Source organism: Salmo trutta, chromosome 35, assembly GCF_901001165.1.
Source record: "Salmo trutta chromosome 35, fSalTru1.1, whole genome shotgun sequence".
Classification (NCBI taxonomy): Eukaryota; Metazoa; Chordata; class Actinopteri; order Salmoniformes; family Salmonidae; genus Salmo; species Salmo trutta.
The window spans coordinates 6,874,649-6,894,331 of NC_042991.1; the positions used below are offsets into that span (position 1 = coordinate 6,874,649).

Consider the following 19,683-nt stretch of genomic DNA (forward strand, 5'->3'; position numbering starts at 1 on the left):
TACTTGCAGCAGCCCCTTTTGAGTTTTCAGAAATGTTTCAAAGTTCTATGTCAATACTGGCAAGATGTTTAGTTAATTTTGATAGCAGTTGACAACCAGGGTATAGGCTTAAACATCTTCAGTATTTAGCACTCAAGAGTAATATCTCAGGAGAGTAAACACTACGTTGTGCAAGTCAACAGTGAAGGTAGCACTTACTAAAGTTTCAATAAAGCAAATCACCATCTAACAGATGGGAATCAGTTTGCATATCATGCAAAACATCAACATACGACACGACCAATATGTAGAACAAAAGAACACATTTATTTTCATTGCTGGATCATCCCGTTCCCAGTTGGTTTGACCTCCTGGGGAACCTTCAGCGTCCAATGCATTTAGTCCAGCTGTGAAAAAGCAATTTCAGGGTTAGATTCATGTAAAGATTTACAACTAATCAACTTCTGTCAATAGAATGGTATTGTAGAATATCATTAGGTACATACTTTTATTCATAATATAATCAATAGGTTGAGTATCTAGCTAGTGATATACAACGCATTCGGAAAGTTTTCAGACCCCTTAACTTTATCCCAAAAAAATTTACGTTACCGCCTTACATAAGTATTCAGATCCTACACTCAATAATTTGTTGAAGCACCTTTGGCAGCAATTACAGCCTCGAGTCTTAGGTATGACACTACAAGCTTGGCACACCTTTATTAGGGGAGTTTCTCCCATTCTTCCCGGCAGACCCTCTCATGCTCAGTCAGGTTGGATGGGGAGCGTCGCTGCACAGCAATTTTCGGGTCTCTCCAGAGATGTTGGATTGTGTTCAAGTCCAGGCCACTCAAGGACATTCAGAGACTTGTCCCGAAGCCACTCCTGCGTTGTCTTGGCTGTGTGCTTAGGGTTGTTTTCCTGTTGTCTCTCTCGATCCTGACTAGTCTCCAAGTCCATGACACTGAAAAACATCCCCACAGCATGATGCTGCCACCATGCTTCACCGTAGGAATGGTGCCTGATTTCTTCCAGATGTGACATTCAGGCCAGAGTTTAATCTTGGTTTCATCAGACCAGAGAATCTTGTTCCTCGTGGTCTGACAGTCCTTTGGGTGCATTTTGGTAAACTCCAAGCGGGCCGCCATGTGCCTTTTACTGAGGAGTGGCTTCCGTCTGGCCACAACCCTGAAGGCCTGATTTAGCAGAGTGCTGCAGAGACAGTTATCCTTCTGGAAAGTTCTCCCATCTCCACAGAGGAATGAACTCTGGAGCATTGGGTTCTTGGTCACCTCCCTGACCAAGGCCCTTCTCCCCCAATTGCTCAGTTTGGCCGGGCGGCCAGCCCCATGAAGAGTCTTGGTGGTTCCAACTTCTGCCATTTAAGAATGATGGTGTCCACTGTGTTCTTGAGAACCTTGAATGCTGCAGAAATGTTTTGGTACCCTTCCCTGATCTGTGCCTCGACAATCCTGTCTCGGAGCTCTACAGACAATTTTTCCCACCTTGCGGCTTGGTTTTTGCTCTGACATGCACTGTCAACTGTGGGACCATATAGACAGGTGTGTGCCTTTCCAAATCATGTCCAATCAATTGAACTTACCACAGATGGACTCCAAGTTGTAGGAAGATTTCAAGGTTGATCAATGGAAACAGGACGCACAGGGGCTCAATTTTGAGTCTAACAGCAAAGGATCTGAATACTTAAGTAAATAAGGTATTTGCAAACAATGTGTTGATTGTGGGGGGAAAACGAATTGTATCAATTTTAGATTAAGGCTGTAATGTAAATGTGGAAAAGGGGTCAATATGAATGCACTGTAACTGCCCCATGTTTGGTAAACCACCTGTCCTGTGCATTCTGAAGCAGGAATTCCTTTACCGTTGACGTTACCATATTCAACAACTAGCCAACAGTGACTTACAGTGGATATAGAGAGTACAACGCAAATACTCGCCTTAACAAAGCCGATGTCGTTCGCGTACTGCCTGAAGCACTGGCGGCACATGTTGAGCCCGTATTTACGGATCAAACCGTGTCTGTTCGAGCATACCCGGCTGGAAAACAAAGAACACAAATATTAGTCAAGAATGATGAACGACTTAATAAAAGTGCCCAGCAAGTTCAAGCTCATTCAAAGTTAAACCAGCCAACGACGTTACCTAACTAAACAGTGTTAGCAGCAGATAAACTTGTAATTTTCACATTTAGGGGTCTAGTTATGACAAAAAGACGTTCTCACTAGCCACGTCACTGTACTTGATTAGATAGTACTACAAGCTGCAAATAGCCAACGTTAACATGCGCTAAAAATGTGAGGCTCAGCGTTGTTGCACATCAACCGCCATATTAGCTCGAGCGAAGCCCTCATGTGGTTCAAAATGTACACCAATAATTTGGGTCCCTGAAAATCTACCGGACTCTAAAATTCACTCCAAATAAAATTCTAAACGATATATTGAAGATGACTGACCAGGATCGGGATCCCTGACCGAATTTTCTAGGATGACTCCAATAGAGCTGCTGATGACCCATCTTGTCTCTTTTGCTCGGATGTCAGAAAGGAAGGAATACGGGTGCGCATGCGCCAATAAAAATGTTCTTCCGGGCGTCTTCCGCCCACAATGCAAAGCGGGAAACATCGCATTGGGTGCATTCTTGTAGTACACTTCTAGATGGAGACAACAACCTGCAGCAGCATCAACAACCCAATCTGGAGCATGGTGCTGCAATTGTGGACTTGAAAAGATGCTGAATTTATTACATTTCCCCAATAAGCAATACCGCTCGCGCGAACGTTGCAAAATAAATGTTGAAATCTATGTTGTTCAATTATTGCACCCACACTGCTCGCTCGAGTCAACGAGCGTCTGCGTTGCCAAGGGCTAAAATAGAAGTCATTCCTATTTCTGACGCAGATCACGCTGCAAGTCCTGCCTCTCCCATCTCCTCATTGGTTTATAGAAGCAGGTACCCACGTGCCATCTCCTCATTGGTTATACCCACGTGGGTGATTGAAAGACAAACTGTTTCGCCGGTTGTCATGGTAATACTCTGAATTGTAGATGCCAATCACCATATTAGTTCAAAGATGAAAAAGCCTGGAAGGAGGAGAGATGACTAGAAACGATTCGGTTGACCGTTTTATGTGTGGATTAATTGTCGGAGTAGTGACAATATTGAAAAAAATTGTGAGAGTAGAGGCATTTCAGGTAAAATATCAACTCAATGTTTATATCCCAGGACAAATAAGCTAGCTAAATAGGATAAATTATCTAGCAAGTGCAAGCTAACTAGCTAAATTAAATGTTTAATGCTTTTCGACCTGTTCCCAAATTAATGTAATTGGTTCAGAGTTTGTTTTGATATTTTAACCTGCGTGTCGTGATCGCGTCTGGTGTAGGAGGACAAAATAAATGTATGCACGATGGCGCACGGTCGAAAAGCATTAAACATTTATGGCAATTTAGCTAGTTAGCTTGCACTTGCTAGCTAATTTGTCCTATTTAGCTAGCTTGCTGTTTGCTAGCGAATGACTTCTATTTTAGAGCCCTTGGCAACGCAGACGCTCGTTGGCGGGCGAGCAGTGTGGGTGCAATAATTGAATAACATAGATTCCTACATTTATTTTGCAACGCGAGCAGTGTAGTCAGGGTATTAGTGTCAATATTCGGATGAATAGCACAAGAAGGCATTTGTACAAGCAGCAATCATTCATTTAAAATGGCATGCTGTTAAATATCTCCTCAAATGCATTAAAGACCTTATGCCTAAGTGGACCCCGTGAGCTGGATTTGATGCAGGTTCATGGTACAATCATTAATTGACCAGTAAAATGCTAATCAACTTATAACTACTCATTTTTGACATGCGTTTTTTTCTGGATTTTTTTGTTGTTATTCTGTCTCTCGCTGTTCAAATAAACCTACCATTAAAATTATAGACTGTTCATTTCTTTATCAGTGGGCAAACGTACAAAATCAGCAGGGGATCAAATACTTTTTCCCTCACTGTACAATCAATAATACAGTAGAAAAATCTGTATACAGCATGTGCAAATGAGTTAGGAAAAGAGAGGTAAGGCAATAAATAGGCTATGGTGGCAAATTAATTACATTATAGCAATTAAACACTGGAATGGTAGGATGTGCAGAAGATGAATGTGCAAGTTGAGATACTGGGGTGCAAAGGAGCAAGATAAATAAATAAATACAGTATGGGGATGAGGTAGATGGGCTATTTACAGATGAGCTATGTACAGGTGCAGTGATCTGTGAGCTGCTCTGACAGCAGGTGCTTAAAGCTAGTGAGGGAGGTAAGAGTCTCCAGCTTCAGAGATTTTTGCAGTTCGTTCCAGTCATTGGCAGCGGAGAACTGGAAGGAGAGGCAGCCAAAGGAAGAATTGGCTTTGGGGGTGACCAGTGAGATATACCTGCTGGAGCGCGTGCTACGGGTGGGTGCTGCTATGGTGACCAGTGAGCTGAGATAAGGCGGGGTTTTACCTAGCAGAGACTTGTAGATGACCTGGAGCCAGTGGATTTGGCGACGAGTATGAAGCGAGGGCCAGCCAACGAGAGCATACAGGTCGCAGTGGTGGGTAGTATATGGGGCTTTGGTGACAAAAAGGATGGCACTGTGATAGACTGCATCCAATTTGTTGAGTAGAGTGTTGGAGGCTATTTTGTAAATGACATCGCCGAAGTCGAGGATCGGTAGGAGGGTCAGTTTTATGAGGGTATGTTTGGCAGCATGAGTGAAGGATGCCTTGTTGCGAAATAGGTAGCCGATTCTAGATTTAATTTTGGATTGGAGATGTTTAATGTGAGTCTGGAAGGAGAGTTTAGAGTCTAACCAGACACCCAGGTATTTGTAGTTGTCCACATATTCTAAGTCAGAACCTTCCAGAGTAGTGATGCTGGATGGGCGGGCAGGTGCAGGCAGCGATTGGTTGAAGAGCATGCATTTAGTTTTACTTGCATTTAAGAGCAGTTGGAGGCCACGGAAGAAGAGTTGTATGGCATTGAAGCTCATCTGGAGGTTAGTTAACACAGTGTCCAACGAAGGGCCAGAGGTATATAGAAGGGTGTCGTCTGCGTAGAGGTGGATCAAAAAATCACCAGCAGCGAGAGCGACATCATTGATGTGTACAGAGAAGAGAGTCGGCCCGAGAATTGAACCCTGTGGCACCCCCATAGAGACTGCCAGAGGTCCGGACAACAGGCCCTCCGATTTGACATACTGAACTCTATCGGAGAAGTAGTTGGTGAACCAAGCGAGGCAATCATTTGAGAAACCAAGGCTGCTGAGTCTGCCGATAAGAATGTTATGATTGACAGAGTCGAAAGCCTTAGCCAGGTCGATGAATACGGCTGCACAGTAATGTCTCTTATCGATGGCGGTTATGATATTGTTTATGACCTTGAGTGTGGCTAGGTGCACCCATGACCAGCTCTGAAACCAGAATGCATAGCGGAGAAGGTACGGTGAGATTCTAAATGGTCGGTAATCTGTTTGATAACTTGGCTTTCAAAGACCTTAAAAAAGGCAGGGTAGAATAGATGTAGGTCTGTAGCAGTTTGGGTCTAGAGTATCTCCCCCTTTGAAGAGGGGGATGACCGCGGCAGCTTTCCAATCTATGGGAATCTCTGACGATACGAAAGAGAGGTTGAACAGGCTAGTAATAGGGGTTGCAATAATTTCGGCAGATCATTTTAGAAAGAGAGGGTCCAGATTGTCTAGCCCAGCTGATTTGTAGGGGTCCAGATTTTGCAGCTCTTTGAGAACATCAGCTATCTGGATTTGGGTGAATGAGAAGTGGGTGAGGTTTGGGCGAGTTGCTGTGGGGAGTGAGTGCACTGCTGTTGACCGGGGTAGGGGTAGCCAGGTGGAAAGCATGGCAAGCCGTAGAAAAATGCTTGTTGAAATTCTCAATTATTGTGGATTTATCAGTAGTGACAGTGTTTCCTAGCCTCAGTGCAGTGGGCAGCTGGGAGGAGGTGCTCTTATTCTCCATGGACTTTACAGTGTCCCAGAACTTTTTTGAGTTTGTACTACAGGATGCAAATTTCTGTTTGAAAAAGCTAGCCTTAGCTTTCCTAACTGCCTGTGTATATTGGTTCCTAACTTCCCTGAAAAGTTGCATAACACGGGGGCTATTCGATGCTAATGCAGAACGCCACAGGATGTTTTTGTGCTGGTCAAGGGCAGACTGGTCTGGAGTGAACCATTCCTAGTTCTACATTTTTTGAATGGAGCATGCTTATTTAAGATGTTGAGGAAGGCACTTTTAAAGAATAACCAGGCATCCTCTACTGATGGGATGAGGTCAATGTCATTCCAGGATACCCCAGCCAGGTCGATTAGAAAGGCCTGTTCACTGAAGTGTTTTAGGGAGCGTTTGACAGTGATAAGGGGTGGTCGTTTGACCGCAGACCCATTACGGATGCAGGCAATGAGGCAGTGATCGCTGAGATCTTGGTTGAAAACAGCAGAGGTGTATTTGGAGGGCGAGTTAGTTAGGGTGATATCTATGAGGGTGCCCGTGTTTACGGATTTGGGGTTGTACCTGGTAGGTTCATTGATAATTTCTGAGATTGAGTGCATCAAGCTTAGATTGTAGGATGGCCGGGGTGTTAAGCATGTCCTAGTTTAGGTCACCTAGCAGCACGAGCTCAGAAGATAGATGGGGGACAATCAATTCGCATATGGTATCCAGGGCACAGCTGGGGGCAGAGGGTGGTCTATAGCAAGCGGCAACGGTGAGAGACTTGTTTCTGGAAAGGTGAATTTTTAGAAGTAGAAGCTCGAATTCTTTTGGTACAGACCTGGATAGTAAGACAGAACTCTGCAGGCTATCTCTGCAGTAGATTGCAACACCGCCCCCTTTGGCAGTTCTATCTTGCCGGAAAATGTTATAGTTAGGGATGGACATTTCGGGGTTTTTGGTGGTTTTCCTAATCCAGGATTCAGACACGGCTAAAACATCCGGGTTGGCAGAATGTGCTAAAGTAGTGAATAAAGCAAACTTAGGGAGTAGGCTTCTAATGTTAACATGCATGAAACCAAGGCTTTTACGGTTACAGAAGTCAACAAATGAGAGCACCTGGGGAGTAGGAGTGGAGCTAGGCACTGCAGGTCCTGGATTAACCTCTACATCACCAGAGGAACAGAGGAGAAGTAGGGTAAGGGTACGGCTAAAGGCTATAAGAACTGGCCGTCTAGCACGTTTGGAACAGAGAGTAAAGGGAGCAGGTTTCTGGGCACAATAGCATAGATTCAAGGCATAATGTACAGACAAAGGTATGGTAAGAAGAGAGTACATTGGAGGTAAACCTAGGCATTGAGTAATGATGAGAGAGATATAGTCTCTGGAGACATTTAAACCAGGTGATGTCATCGCATATGCGGGAGGTGGAACAACATGGTTGGTTAAGGCATATAGAGCAGGGCTAGAGGCTCTACAGTGAAATAAGACAGTAATCACTTACCAGGACAGTAATGGACAAGGCATATTGATATTAGGGAGAGGAATGCGTAGCCAAGTGATCGTATGGGTCCAGTGAGTGGTTGGGCTGGCTGGCTGGGGACACGGCGATTCAGACAGTTAGCAAGCCGGGGCTAGCAAGCTAGCAGTTAGCAGCCCGGGGCAAGCAAGCTAGCATAAGGGCCTTAGAGGGACGTCGCAATGGGGGAAAGTCTGTTTTTGCCTCCTCGTGTGGTGACGTCGATAGACCAGTCGTGGAATTAGTAGGGTTCCAAGTAGCAGAGGGATCCAAGTCCAATTCGCAAAATGGGTATAGTGGTCCAAAAAACTGGCCGATGGATCAGCTAACAGTCCAATATGCTATAGATAGGTAGCAGGCCACGTTTAGCAGAATGGGCCTTCAGGGGACGTCGCGTATGAGGGGCCTGTTGAAATCCACGGGCAGATTATGTCGGTATTCCAGTCATGAAGGATCGGCGGGGTTCCGTGCCCCGTCCCGGCAGTAGTAGGGGTCCGGATATTGTAGCCGAGGAGTGGGCTTTAGGACTAGTCCAGGAGCCCTAGCCGGGAGATGGGTCTAGCATGGGCTAGCTCCAGGCTAGTTGGTGCTTGCTCCGGGACGGAAACGTTAGCCAGGAGTAGTCAACCCGGGTTGCGATTAGCTAGCTGCCACGATCCAGATGAAAAGGTTCAGAGTTTGTGGTAGGAATCCGGGGATATGGAGAGAAAAATAGGTCCAGTATGCTCTGGTTTGAAACGCGTTGTACGAACTTGCGAGAGCTTTCCGAGCAAAAGGTTAGCTGATGACCGCTAGCAGTGGTTCGCTGACTGATAGCTGATAGCTGGTAGCTAGTTAGCTAGCTAGCTTCAGTTGAGGTATTCCAGTTCGGAGGTAAATAGAAATACCTTAGGGAAAAAAATAGATCCACACCACATTGGGTGAGGCGGGTCACAGAAGAGTATTTTGAAGTTGAGGTTTAGGAAAAACATTAAAAAGAATGCGAAGAAAAATATAGAAATATACATGGGACGAGACAAGACAAAGACGTCTGACTGCTACGCCATCTTGGAATAGAATGATTAATATGAACATTCTTAAATTATTAAGAAAAATGTCATAATTATACCAGTTGAATCAATAGAAAAGTACGTAAGAAAATCAACCAGATTGAGTTAATTTCAAAGTACAATTATCATTTAATAAGAAAAACAAATCCAACAAACTGTGAACACAGACGAGGGTAGTGCGTACGGCCCAGTACATCACTGGGGCCAAGCTTCCTGCCATCCAGGACCTACAGTTGAAGTCGGAAGTTTACATAAACTTAGGTTGGAGTCATTAAAACTCGTTTTTCAACCACTCCACAAATTTCTTGTTAACAAACTATAGTTCTGGCAAGTCATTTAGAACATCTACTTTGTGCATGACACAAGTAATTTTTCCAACAATTGTTTACAGACAGATTATTTCACTTATAATTCACTGTATCACAATTCCAGTGGGTCAGAAGTTTACATACACTAAGTTGACTGTGCCTTAAACAGCTTGGAAAATTCCAGAAAATGATTTGAGACATCATTTGAGTGAATTGGAGGTTTACCTGTGGATGTATTTCAAGGCCTACCTTCAAACTCAGTGCCTCTTTGCTTGACATCATGGAAAAATCAAAATAGATCAGTAAAAAATTGTAGACCTCCACATCCACAAGTCTGGTTCATCCTTGGGAGCAATTTCCAAACGCCTGAAGGTACCACGTTCATCTGTACAAACAATAGTACGCAAGTATATACACCATGGGACCACGCAGCCGTCATGCCGCTCAGGAAGGAGACGCGTTCTGTCTCCTAGAGATGAACGTACTTTGTTGTGAAAAGTACAAATCAATCCCAGAACAACAGCAAAGGACCTTGTGAAGATGCTGGAGGAAACAGGTACAAAAGTATCTATATCCACAGTAAAACGAGTCCTATATCGACATAACGTGAAAGGCCGCTCAGCAAGGAAGAAGCCAACTGCACATGGGGACAAAGATCATACTTTTTGGAGAAATGTCCTCTGGTCTGATGAAACAAAAATAGAACTGATTGGCCATAATGACCATTGTTATGTTTGGAGGAAAAAGGGGGAGTCTTGCAAGCCAAAGAACACCATCCTAACTGTGAAGCACGGGGGTAGCGGCATCATGTTGTGGGGGTGCTTTGCTGCAGGAGGGACTGGTGCACTTCACAAAATAGATGGAATCATGAGGCGGAAAATTATGTGGATATATTGAAGCAACATCTCAAGACATCAGTCAGGAAGTTAAAGCTTGGTCGCAAATGGGTCTTCCAAATGGACAATGACCGCAAGCATACTTCCAAAGTTGTGGCAAAATCGCTGGCTTAAGGACAACAAAGTCAAGGTATTGAAGTGGCCATCACAAAGCCCTGACCTCAATCCTATAGAAAATTTGTGGACAGAACTGAAAAAGCGTGTGCGAGCAAGGAGGCCTACAAACCCGACTCAGTTACACCAGCTCTGTCAGGAGGAATAGGCCAAAATTTACCCAACTTATTGTGGGAAGCTTGCGGAAGGCTACCCAAAACGTTTGACCGAAGTTAAACAATTTAAAGGCAACGCTACCAAATACTAATTGAGTGTATGTAAACTTCTGACACAATGGGAATGTGATGAAAGAAATATAAGCTGAAATAAATCATTCTCTCTACTATTATTCTGACATTTCACATTCTTAAAATAAAGCGGTGATCCTAACTGACCTAAGACAGGGAATTTTTACTAAGATTAAATGTCAGGAATTGTGAAAAACTGAGTTTAAATGTATTTGGCTAAGGTGTACGTAAACTTCGGACTTCAACTGTATATACTTGGCGGTGTCAGAGGAAAGCCCAACAAATTGTCAAAGACTGAAGTCACCTAGTTATTGTCATTTTATTCTGTTACTTTTTGTTATTTTTTTACTTTAGTTTATTTGGTAAATATTTATTTAGCTCTTTCTTGAACTGCATTTTTGGTTAAGGACTTGTAAGCAAGCATTTCACGGTAAGTCTACACCTGTTGTATTTGGCGCATGCGACCAATACAATTTGATTGGATTTAAATATGACTTTGGTTATCTATTGTTCAAACAAATGACTAATTCTTAAGAAATAGCATACCAACTATATACATGCAATATTGTATTTACAGAGATATCCATATTGTTACAATTCAATGCAACATTGTAGCATAGCCAATAATATAATTTTTGATGTTTTGAGAGCCCCCCTCCGGAGTAATGCATTGTGGGAGCCAGAGGTAGGCAGCGGTTTGGTATTTTGTGCCAGCGTTAGCTAGCTAGCTAGCTGGTTAATGTGTTATTTTGATCAGAAATTGGGAGCAGGAGAGGAGAGGAGAGAAGTGATGGAGGAGAATGAATATCTCATGTCATCGCACTGTTAATTCCGGCTGAGAAAGCTGCATAGTACGACTATCTTTTTAGGTAAATATAAAAACGCAGTTTTTCCACGATGAAGCTTGTTGCGACAGTCTGTTTTGGCCATGAATTGAGGCGCAACTGGAGTGCTTGTTTGTCAATATGATACGCTCGCACCAGCTAGCTTTTACGAGCCTAATTTATATTGCCATCTAGCTTCGTTGCTAGCTAGCTACCGTAACACTTGGTAAACAATGTTTAAGCTACCAAATATAGCTTTCTGGTAGTTGTGTATGATGCAGACCTACACCGCATAAGTCTCGAGCGAAATGGGGTTGGCGGTTTTGACGGTAATGTCTCGGAGCACCAGTTCTGGGCTACCAAGACGATAGCTAGAAGGAAGATTGCAGAATTTGCATGAACTAGATTTGGTTAGATAACCCGCAACGGATGCCATGGGAAGGAAGATATGTTAAACGACAGATTTATTTTTTTTACATTAACATTCACAAACATAAGAAAAGGGTCTAGTTTTGAAATGATAGGTGGTGGTTAGCTTAGTTCTACAGCTTGTTGACTGTTTGTTGACAGAGAAATTATGTTGTTTTTTTTACGGTGTACATTACACGCCTGTCATGCTTATATCGTTGCTCTGTTTTAGGCAAGGTAGTCTGTGATCCAGTGCAAACGCTCTTGATTTGTGTATTGATTGTGACAGTGCCTCTGGGCAGTACAAATCAGTAAGGGCAACCCAGAAAGAAACGATGCTGAGAATAGACAACTAATCATAGAATGTTGAAGTGGAGCTCGGGATGATATGGGAAGGCTCCTATGTCTAAATTAATATTCTAGCTAAATCATGATGACTGGCAGATACTTTGTGAAGATAAAGTATTGCCCCTAAACGATGACCATTTACCCTACAGATTGAGATATACAGTGCATTTGGAAAGTTCAGACCTCTTGACTTTTTCCAAATGTTGTTACATTACAGCCTTATTTGAATCAATTTTAGAATAATGTTTTTCCTCAATCTGCACACAATACCCCATAATGATAAAGGGAAAACAGGTTTTTAGACATTTTAGCAAATGTATTAAAAAACAAAAACACCTTATTTGCATAAGTATTCAGACCCCTTGCTATGAGACTTGAAATTGAGCTCAAGTGCATCCTGTTTCCATTGATCTTTGATTGATTTTCTACAACCTGATTGTGGTAAACCTGTGGTAAATTTAATTGATTGGACATGATTTGGAAAGGCACACACCTGTCTATATAAGGCCCCACAGTTGACCGTGCATGTCAGAATAAAAACCAAACTATGAGGTCGAAGGAATTGCCCATAGAGCTCTGAGACAGGATTGTGTCAAGGCACAGATCTGGGGAAGGGTACAAAAAAAATCTACAGCATTGAACATCCCCAAGAAACCAGTGGCCTCTGTCACTCTTAAATGGAAGAAGTTTGGAACCACCAAGACTCTTCCTAGAGCTGGCCGCCTGGCCAAACTGACCAATCGGGGGAGAAGGGCCTTGGTCAGGGAGGTAACCAAGAACACGATGGTCACTCTAATATAGCTCTGTGGAGATGGGAGAACCTTCCACAAAGACAACCACCTCTGCAGCTTTCTGGCCAATCAGGCCTTAATGGTAGAGTGGCCAGACGGAAGCCACTCCTCAGTAAAAGGAGGCTGCACATAACAGCCCACATGGAGTTAACCAAAAGGCACCTGAAGGACTATCTGACCATGAGAAAAAAGATTCTCTGAATGCCAAGTGTCACGTCTGGAGGAAACCTGGCACCATCCCTACGGTGAAGCATAATGGTGGCAGCATCATGCTGTGGGGATGTTTTTCAGCGGCAGGGACTGGGAGACTAATCAGGATCGAGGGAAAGATAAACGGAGCAAAGAACAGAGATCCTTGATGAATACCTGCTCCTGAGCACTCAGGACCTCAGACTGGGAGTGAAGGTTTTACCTTCCAACATGACAACAACCTTAAGCACACAGCCAAGACAACGCAGGAGTGGCTTCGGGATAGGTCTCTCAATGTCCTTGAGTGGCCCAGCCAGAGCCCGGACCTGAACCTGATCGAACAGCTCTGGAGAGACCTGAAAATTGCTGTGCAGCAATGCTCCCCATCCAACCTGCCAGAGCATGAGAGGATCTGCAGAGAAGAATGGGAGAAACTCCCCAAATACAGGTGTGCCAAGCTTGTAGTGTCATACCCAAGAAGACACGAGGCTGTAATCGCTGGCAAAGGTGCTTCAAAAAAGTACTGATTAAAGGGTTTGAATACTTATGTAAATTGAATATTTATATATATTTGTATTATTTGTCATTATGTTGTATTGTGTGTAGAATAATGAGATTTAAAAAACAATTTTTTTTTGAATAAGGCTGTAACTTAACAAAATATGGAAAAGGTCAACGGGTTTGAATACTTTCCGAATGCTTTTGTAGAATATTTTTTGTCAGTGTGTTGTCTATGATGCGTTTTGCAGATCGTTGTCTAGTCTCTTGTCATAAAACAAATGGTTTTGTTCACCTGAAAAGATCTATGTACTCCAATAAAACAGCTGTTTTTATCATTGACATGATGTATGTGGGTTGCATTTAATAAAGGAAGCTGGTTTAGTACACACAATAAGAAATACTACAATTACTTTAATTATTTTCTCTTTGTCTTCCAGTGGGTTCCATGCACACCCCTACCCTGCAGCCTCTTAGCGACCAACATGCCTTATGGAACTCTCCCCTGGCATCACTGATATTCGACAAAAACCCATGTTTGCATTCCAAAAGTTAGCTCTAGCAACCAGAAACAGGCGTTAGCAACAAACACAATTTGAAGCTGTTGTTTTCCAAGCCTGCCTGCCTCCCTGCCTGGCCCCCAAGCACAGCAGTACCATTTGAAATTGCAAACCTGTGTTTCTCAACAATCAACTCCTCGCCCTTCCCAAGGGGTGACAGCTTATCATGAGATTCCGAATCTACAAGAGGAAGGTACAATACACAACGAGTCCCAAGTCATGTGTATGTGCTGCATGTTTCTGTACTGGGCATGTTTAAAATGGCACAAACAAAACACATTATTCGAAAAAACAGTCATAGACAATCTTGTGACATATTTAGTTCAGCTGAAGAAACAGGACCTACTGGATCAATTGAATAAGATATTAACTCATGTACGCTCATATGAACTCTGTTACATACAGTAAGTTTATCTTAAAAAAGAAACTAGAAACAACAATGCAATTGGCAACAATAGTAAAATAATGCCAAAAGAGGGAAGGATAGAGTCCAAAACCGGGCATGGGATATGATTTGATTTGTATCTTATGTCCAGGTGGTGATACTGACGCTGGTGGTGGTGGTGTGTGGCCTAGCCTTCTGGACAAGTGGGAAGCAGAAGAAGAGCAATGGAGTGGTGGTCCCTAAAGAGGCTGATGGGGCGAGGAGAAGCAGCAGTAGTCAGGTGCATCCACAGCCGCAGGCCACACCTGCAGTCAGTCGGATACCCATCGTACCACCAATCGCACCTGTAGCACCTGCCAACGATACGCGACTGGAGAACCACCCCGAAAAACAACTGGAGAAGGAGAAAGCGGCCAAACCGGATGTGGACAACACTACCCTCGTCTACCGTGGCATCGTGTTCCAGCTCAACTTTGACCAGGCGGTGAGGCACGAAGAGAGGTTCAGAGCAGTGAGGAAGAAGGATGATCTGGTGGTGGTGGTACAGGTGCACAACAGACCTGACTACCTGAGGCTGCTGGTGGAGAGTCTGAGGAAGGCCCGGGGCGTGGAGAGCATCCTGCTCATCTTCAGCCATGACTTCTGGTCTCCCGAGATCAACCAAGTGGTGGCCTCGGTTGACTTCTGCCAGGTCCTCCAGATCTTCTTCCCCTTCAGCATCCAGCTGTATCCCCAGGAATTCCCGGGCCACGACCCCAGGGACTGCCCCAGAGACATTCCCAAAATGGACGCCTTAAAGCTGGGTTGCATCAACGCAGAGTACCCCGACTCATTCGGCCACTACCGCGAGGCCAAGTTCTCCCAGACCAAGCACCACTGGTGGTGGAAGCTGCACTTTGTGTGGGACAGGGTCCGGGCGCTGAAGGACCACCGGGGCTTGGTGCTTCTTATCGAGGAGGACCACTTCCTCTCCCCGGACTTCCTCCACCTCCTCAAGCTGATGTCGATCCTGAAGAGGGAGAATTGCCCAGACTGTGATATCCTGTCTCTAGGGAGCTATGGCCACATCAGCTACGCTAGCAAATCCAACAAGGTGGAGGTGAAAGCCTGGAAGTCCACCGAGCACAACATGGGCATGGCTCTGAGCAGGGAGACCTACCAGAAGCTCCTCCAATGCACTGATGCCTTCTGCACCTACGACGACTACAACTGGGATTGGTCCTTGCAGCACCTGACCGTGACCTGTTTGCCCTCCTACTGGAAGGTCATGGTGAGTGAGGCGCCCCGGGTCTTCCACGCCGGGGACTGCGGAATGCACCACAAGAAGTCTGTGTGCATGCCGTCCAGCCAAAAGTCCAAGATAGAGAACATCCTTCAGAGCAGCAGCAATCAGCTGTTCCCCAAGAACTTGCTGATCACTAAGAGACTGCCAGCTAACGGGGCAGGGGGGGTGGCGCCCCATGTGAAGAACGGGGGCTGGGGGGACATTAGGGACCATGAACTCTGCAAGAGCTACCTTCGATTACAGTGACCTTATTATCATTATTATATTGTTACTCTTCTCTTTTTTTGCATCCTCTGACTTTAAGAAAAAGAAAGCCTTTTAAAAATAATCTTTATGGACTATTTCTTCATATTGCCTGTTTTATCGGACTGTTCCAAATAAAAAAGTATGTTGGGTTTGGAATTTTCTCTTTATGTATATCCAAGGCATTGATTTAAAGTATACAGTATACCCTCTGAAAAGTTCTGCAGTATGTAATCTGATAAAATGACTGTGGTGCCTTTTTCCCATACATAATTGTTCAAGTGTTTCATTATTTGCATTCATAATAGCTTTTAATAGCAAGAATGCCATTGTTTTTTTTAGCTAAAATTAAACTGGATATGTGGAGCATCTGTGTAAAGGGAGTAAATTGTGACCAAAATGAGAGCCAGTGGGGACAGTCAAATCTAGTGAATTAGTGGACTTTGCTATCCCAGTCTGCATGCATAATTAATTTAAAGTTATTTATATGGTATAGATTTTCTGAGATCAAAGCAGGTTCTCAGAGACACCTTGTTCCATTTAACTTCTATTCTCAATAGGTTTAACAGTATGTCCTTCCTACCAGAGTATTAAGAGAGGTGCCAATAGGAATGCTGATCAGATTAATATCACACCATTAAGTTAACAATGAAATCGCAGTACATAAAAATTGTCTTCTAAGTTGCCACGGTACTAAACCTCTCAATTTGCCACTTAACCGTTTGTCTCTCATGTTACTCAAGGATGTACCTTTAGTCAAAGGAAAGTCATTATATCCCTCCGTGACCATTTCCCTGCTCTCTGCTTTGATCTTAATTATGCTCATGGGGAGAATATATATTTTACCTCAATATTTTTTTTCAAGAGGTGATTATTTAAATTCATGGTTAAATATATATGGACTCCCAGACAACATTCACAGCATTGATATTAATTATAAGTTGCTGGTGCAGTAGCGGAGCACATTTATATATGAGGTTCTTAGGATGCAACTCTTTATTGACAGTTTCCTCGTGACCAAGCTAACTTGGTGGCTTCTCTGAGGCTGCATTGATTTTCTTTCCCAACCCCCTAAAGCAATGGTTAAAATGCAGGCCTGCCTGACTGAGCACTGTATACAAAATCTATCTGGGATAACTGCAGATATAAGGCCAACTCAGTTCTTTATCTCCATAGGTGTAAATCTACTAGTCTAAGAAAATACATTGAGTAAACAAAACATTGTTCTTTCCATGACAGACCAGGAGTACTCAAGTACAATTTGAGAAGGTCCGGTCACACAAATGTCCTAGGTGGCAAAGGTCCGGATGGACAATGTCATTTATCGGCGTAGTAACAAAGCCACTCTCGCGACCCCGAACTGTTCACACCCATCTTGTTGGTGGAGAGAAAATGTTGCTGTTTTAGAGCTAATTTCACGCAAATCTACACATTTTGCATTGGGAAGAGATTTGTTTTGCTGTTTTAAAGCTAATTTCCTGCAGTTCTATGCATTCTTCCATGTCTTATGTGTGTTTATTTGGAACCAGGGGTCGTATTGACCCTGTTCTGGATCCGGTCTGAGGTCCGCAAGTTGAGTATGGGGGACATACAGTGCATTCGTTAAGTATTCAGACCCCTTGACTTTTTTCACATTTTGTTATGTTACATCCTTATTCTAAAATGGATTAAATAGTTTTTCCCCCTCATCAATCTGTACACAATACCCCATAATGACAAAGCAAAAACAGGTTTTTAGACATTTTTGCAAATGTATTAAAAATAAAAACTGATATCACATTTACATAACTATTTAGACCATTTAGTAAGTACTATGTTGAAGCACCTTTGGCAGCGATTACAGTATGCTTGGGTATGATGCTATAGGCTTGGCACAGCTGTATTTGTAGAGTTTCTCCCATTCTTCTCTGAAGATTCTCTCAAGCTCTGTCAGGTTGGATGGGGAGCGTCACTGAACAGCTATATTCAGGTCTCTCCAGAGATGTTTGATCGGGTTCAAGTCCGGGCTCTGGCTGGGCCACTCAAGGACATTGAGAGACTTGTCCCTTAGCCACTTCTGCATTGTCTTGGCTGTGTGCTTAGGGTCGTTGTCCTGTTGGAAGGTGAACCTTCGCCCCACTCTGAGGTCCTGAGCGCTCTGGAGCAGGTTTTCATCAAGGATCTCTCTGTACTTTGCTCCATTCATCTTTCCCTCGATTCTGACTAGTCTCCCAATCCCTGCCACTGAAAAACATCCCCACAGCATGATGCTGCCACCAACATGCTTCACTGTAGGGATGGTGCCTGGTTTCTTCCAGATGTGACGCTTGGCATTCAGGCCAAAGAGTTCAATCTTTGTTTCATCAGACCAGGAAGTCCTTTATGTACCTTTTGGCAAACTCCAAGCAGGATGTCATGTGCCTTTTACTGAGGAGTGGCTTCCGTTTGACCACTCTACCATAAAGTCCTGATTGGTGGAGTGCTGCAGAGATGGTTGTCGGGTTCTTGGTCACCTCCCTGACCAAGGCTCTTCTCCCCTAATTGCTCAGTTTGGCTGGGTGGCCAGCTCTAGGAAGAGTCTTGCTGCTTCCAGACTTCTTGTATTTAAGAATGATGGAGGCCTCTGTGATCTTGAGGACCTTCAATGCTGCAAACGTTTTCTTTGTACCCTTTCCCAGATTTGTGCCTTGGACACAATCCTGTCTCTGGGCTCTATGGACAATTCCTTCGACCTTGTGGCTTGGTTTTTGCTCTGACATGCACTGTCAACTGTGGGACCTTATATAGACAGGTGTGTGCCTTTCTAAATCATGTCCAATCAATTGAATTTACCACATAAACATCTCGAAGATGATCAATGGAAACAGGATGCTCCTGAGCTCAACTTCGAGTCTCATAGCAAAAGGTCTGAATACTTATGTAAATAATATTGTTTTTTCTAAACAAATACCTTATTTATTTAAACCTGTTTTCGCTTTGTCATTATGGGGTATTGTGTGTAGATTGATGAAGAAAAACATTAATTTAATCAATTTTATAATAAGGCTGTAACGTACCAAAATGTGAAAAAAGTCAAGGGTTTTGAATACTTTCCGAATGCACTCAGTCTTTTTTTCTGGTATCTGTACTTTACTATTTATATTTTTGACAACTTTTATATCACTACATTCCTAAAGAAAATAATTTACTGAATACTCCATACATTTTCCCTGGCACCCAAAAGTACTAGTTACATTTTGAATGCTTAGCAGGACAGGAAAATGGTCCAATTCACTCACTTATCAAGAGAACATCCCAGGTCATCTCCACTGCTTCTGATCTGGCGGACTCACTATACACAAATGCTTCGTTTGTAAATGAAGTCTGGATGTTGGAGTGTGCCCCTGGCTATCCCTACATTTGCTTATTATAAGGAATTTGAAATTATTTATACTATTTTTTACTTTTGATACGTAAGTATTTTTTAGTAATTACATTTACTTTTGATGGTTAAGTATATTTAAAACCAAATACTTTTACTCAAGTAGTATTTTACTGGGTGACTCACTTTTTCTTGAGTCATTTTCTATTAAGGTATCTTTATTTTTACTCAAGTATGACAATTGGATACTTTTCCCACCACTGTCTAAATGTAGTGTGTGCTCATGTGCAAAAAAGTTTTTCCGAAAGTCTTTATTTTTTACTTTTGATTGAGTTTCTAGTCTGGTGTGGCCTTGCGTAAAAGCATTTGTGACAGTGCCATGGGCTGCTGGGGGTCATGTGACCTATAAATGGTGAGTAGGATGAAGCTGCTCATAGAAGCTATTCTAAAGTCAGTTTTGCATAGAGTAAGATGATCCAAAATCTGTGGCTAGGGATACCTTTAGGGTAAACCTGCTCAGAATATGAGGAGATCTCTTCAACAAGGAGTACCCTATTTCCTCACTCAAACTAAGTGTTCTTAATTAGATAGCATAATGTCTGCTGATGCATTAAATAAAGCTTATAGCAGGTAAAACCATTACTGTGTTTAAACCGCAGTACCACATAGGAAAATTAAAACCTCCATTGTGCAGGTCTGGTCTAGTGCTTTCTATTTTAGGCAGGAGTAGACCTGT

At 43.2% G+C, this 19,683-nt stretch overlaps 2 protein-coding genes across 2 annotated transcripts; one reads left to right on the plus strand and one right to left on the minus strand.

Moving 5' to 3' along the window:
• Positions 1 to 285: 285 nt before the first annotated feature.
• LOC115174518 (40S ribosomal protein S29) lies at positions 286 to 2,585 on the minus strand. The gene is made up of 3 exons (XM_029733128.1): positions 2,454 to 2,585; positions 1,938 to 2,037; positions 286 to 386 (listed from the first exon to the last, which is right to left on the minus strand). The coding sequence occupies exons 1-3, from the start codon at positions 2,513 to 2,515 to the stop codon at positions 378 to 380; spliced, it is 171 nt and encodes a 56-aa protein (XP_029588988.1). The 5' UTR covers positions 2,516 to 2,585; the 3' UTR covers positions 286 to 377.
• Positions 2,586 to 10,724: 8,139 nt separating this feature from the next.
• On the plus strand, positions 10,725 to 15,974 carry LOC115174519 (alpha-1,6-mannosyl-glycoprotein 2-beta-N-acetylglucosaminyltransferase). The gene is made up of 3 exons (XM_029733129.1): positions 10,725 to 10,945; positions 13,575 to 13,887; positions 14,231 to 15,974. Exons 2-3 carry the CDS (start codon positions 13,861 to 13,863, stop codon positions 15,608 to 15,610), a joined length of 1,407 nt encoding a protein of 468 aa, XP_029588989.1. The 5' UTR covers positions 10,725 to 10,945; positions 13,575 to 13,860; the 3' UTR covers positions 15,611 to 15,974.
• Positions 15,975 to 19,683: the final 3,709 nt, after the last annotated feature.

Coding starts and splice junctions, on each gene's coding strand:
- LOC115174518 (XM_029733128.1), bottom strand. CDS start 2,515: ATGGGTCATCAGCAGCTCTATTGGAGTCATCCTAGAAAATTCGGTCAG. Junction 2,038..2,453: donor GGTCAGGGATCCCGATCCTG/GTCAGTCATCTT, acceptor TTTGTTTTCCAG/CCGGGTATGCTCGAACAGAC.
- LOC115174519 (XM_029733129.1), top strand. CDS start 13,861: ATGAGATTCCGAATCTACAAGAGGAAG. Junction 13,888..14,230: donor TCCGAATCTACAAGAGGAAG/GTACAATACACA, acceptor TCTTATGTCCAG/GTGGTGATACTGACGCTGGT.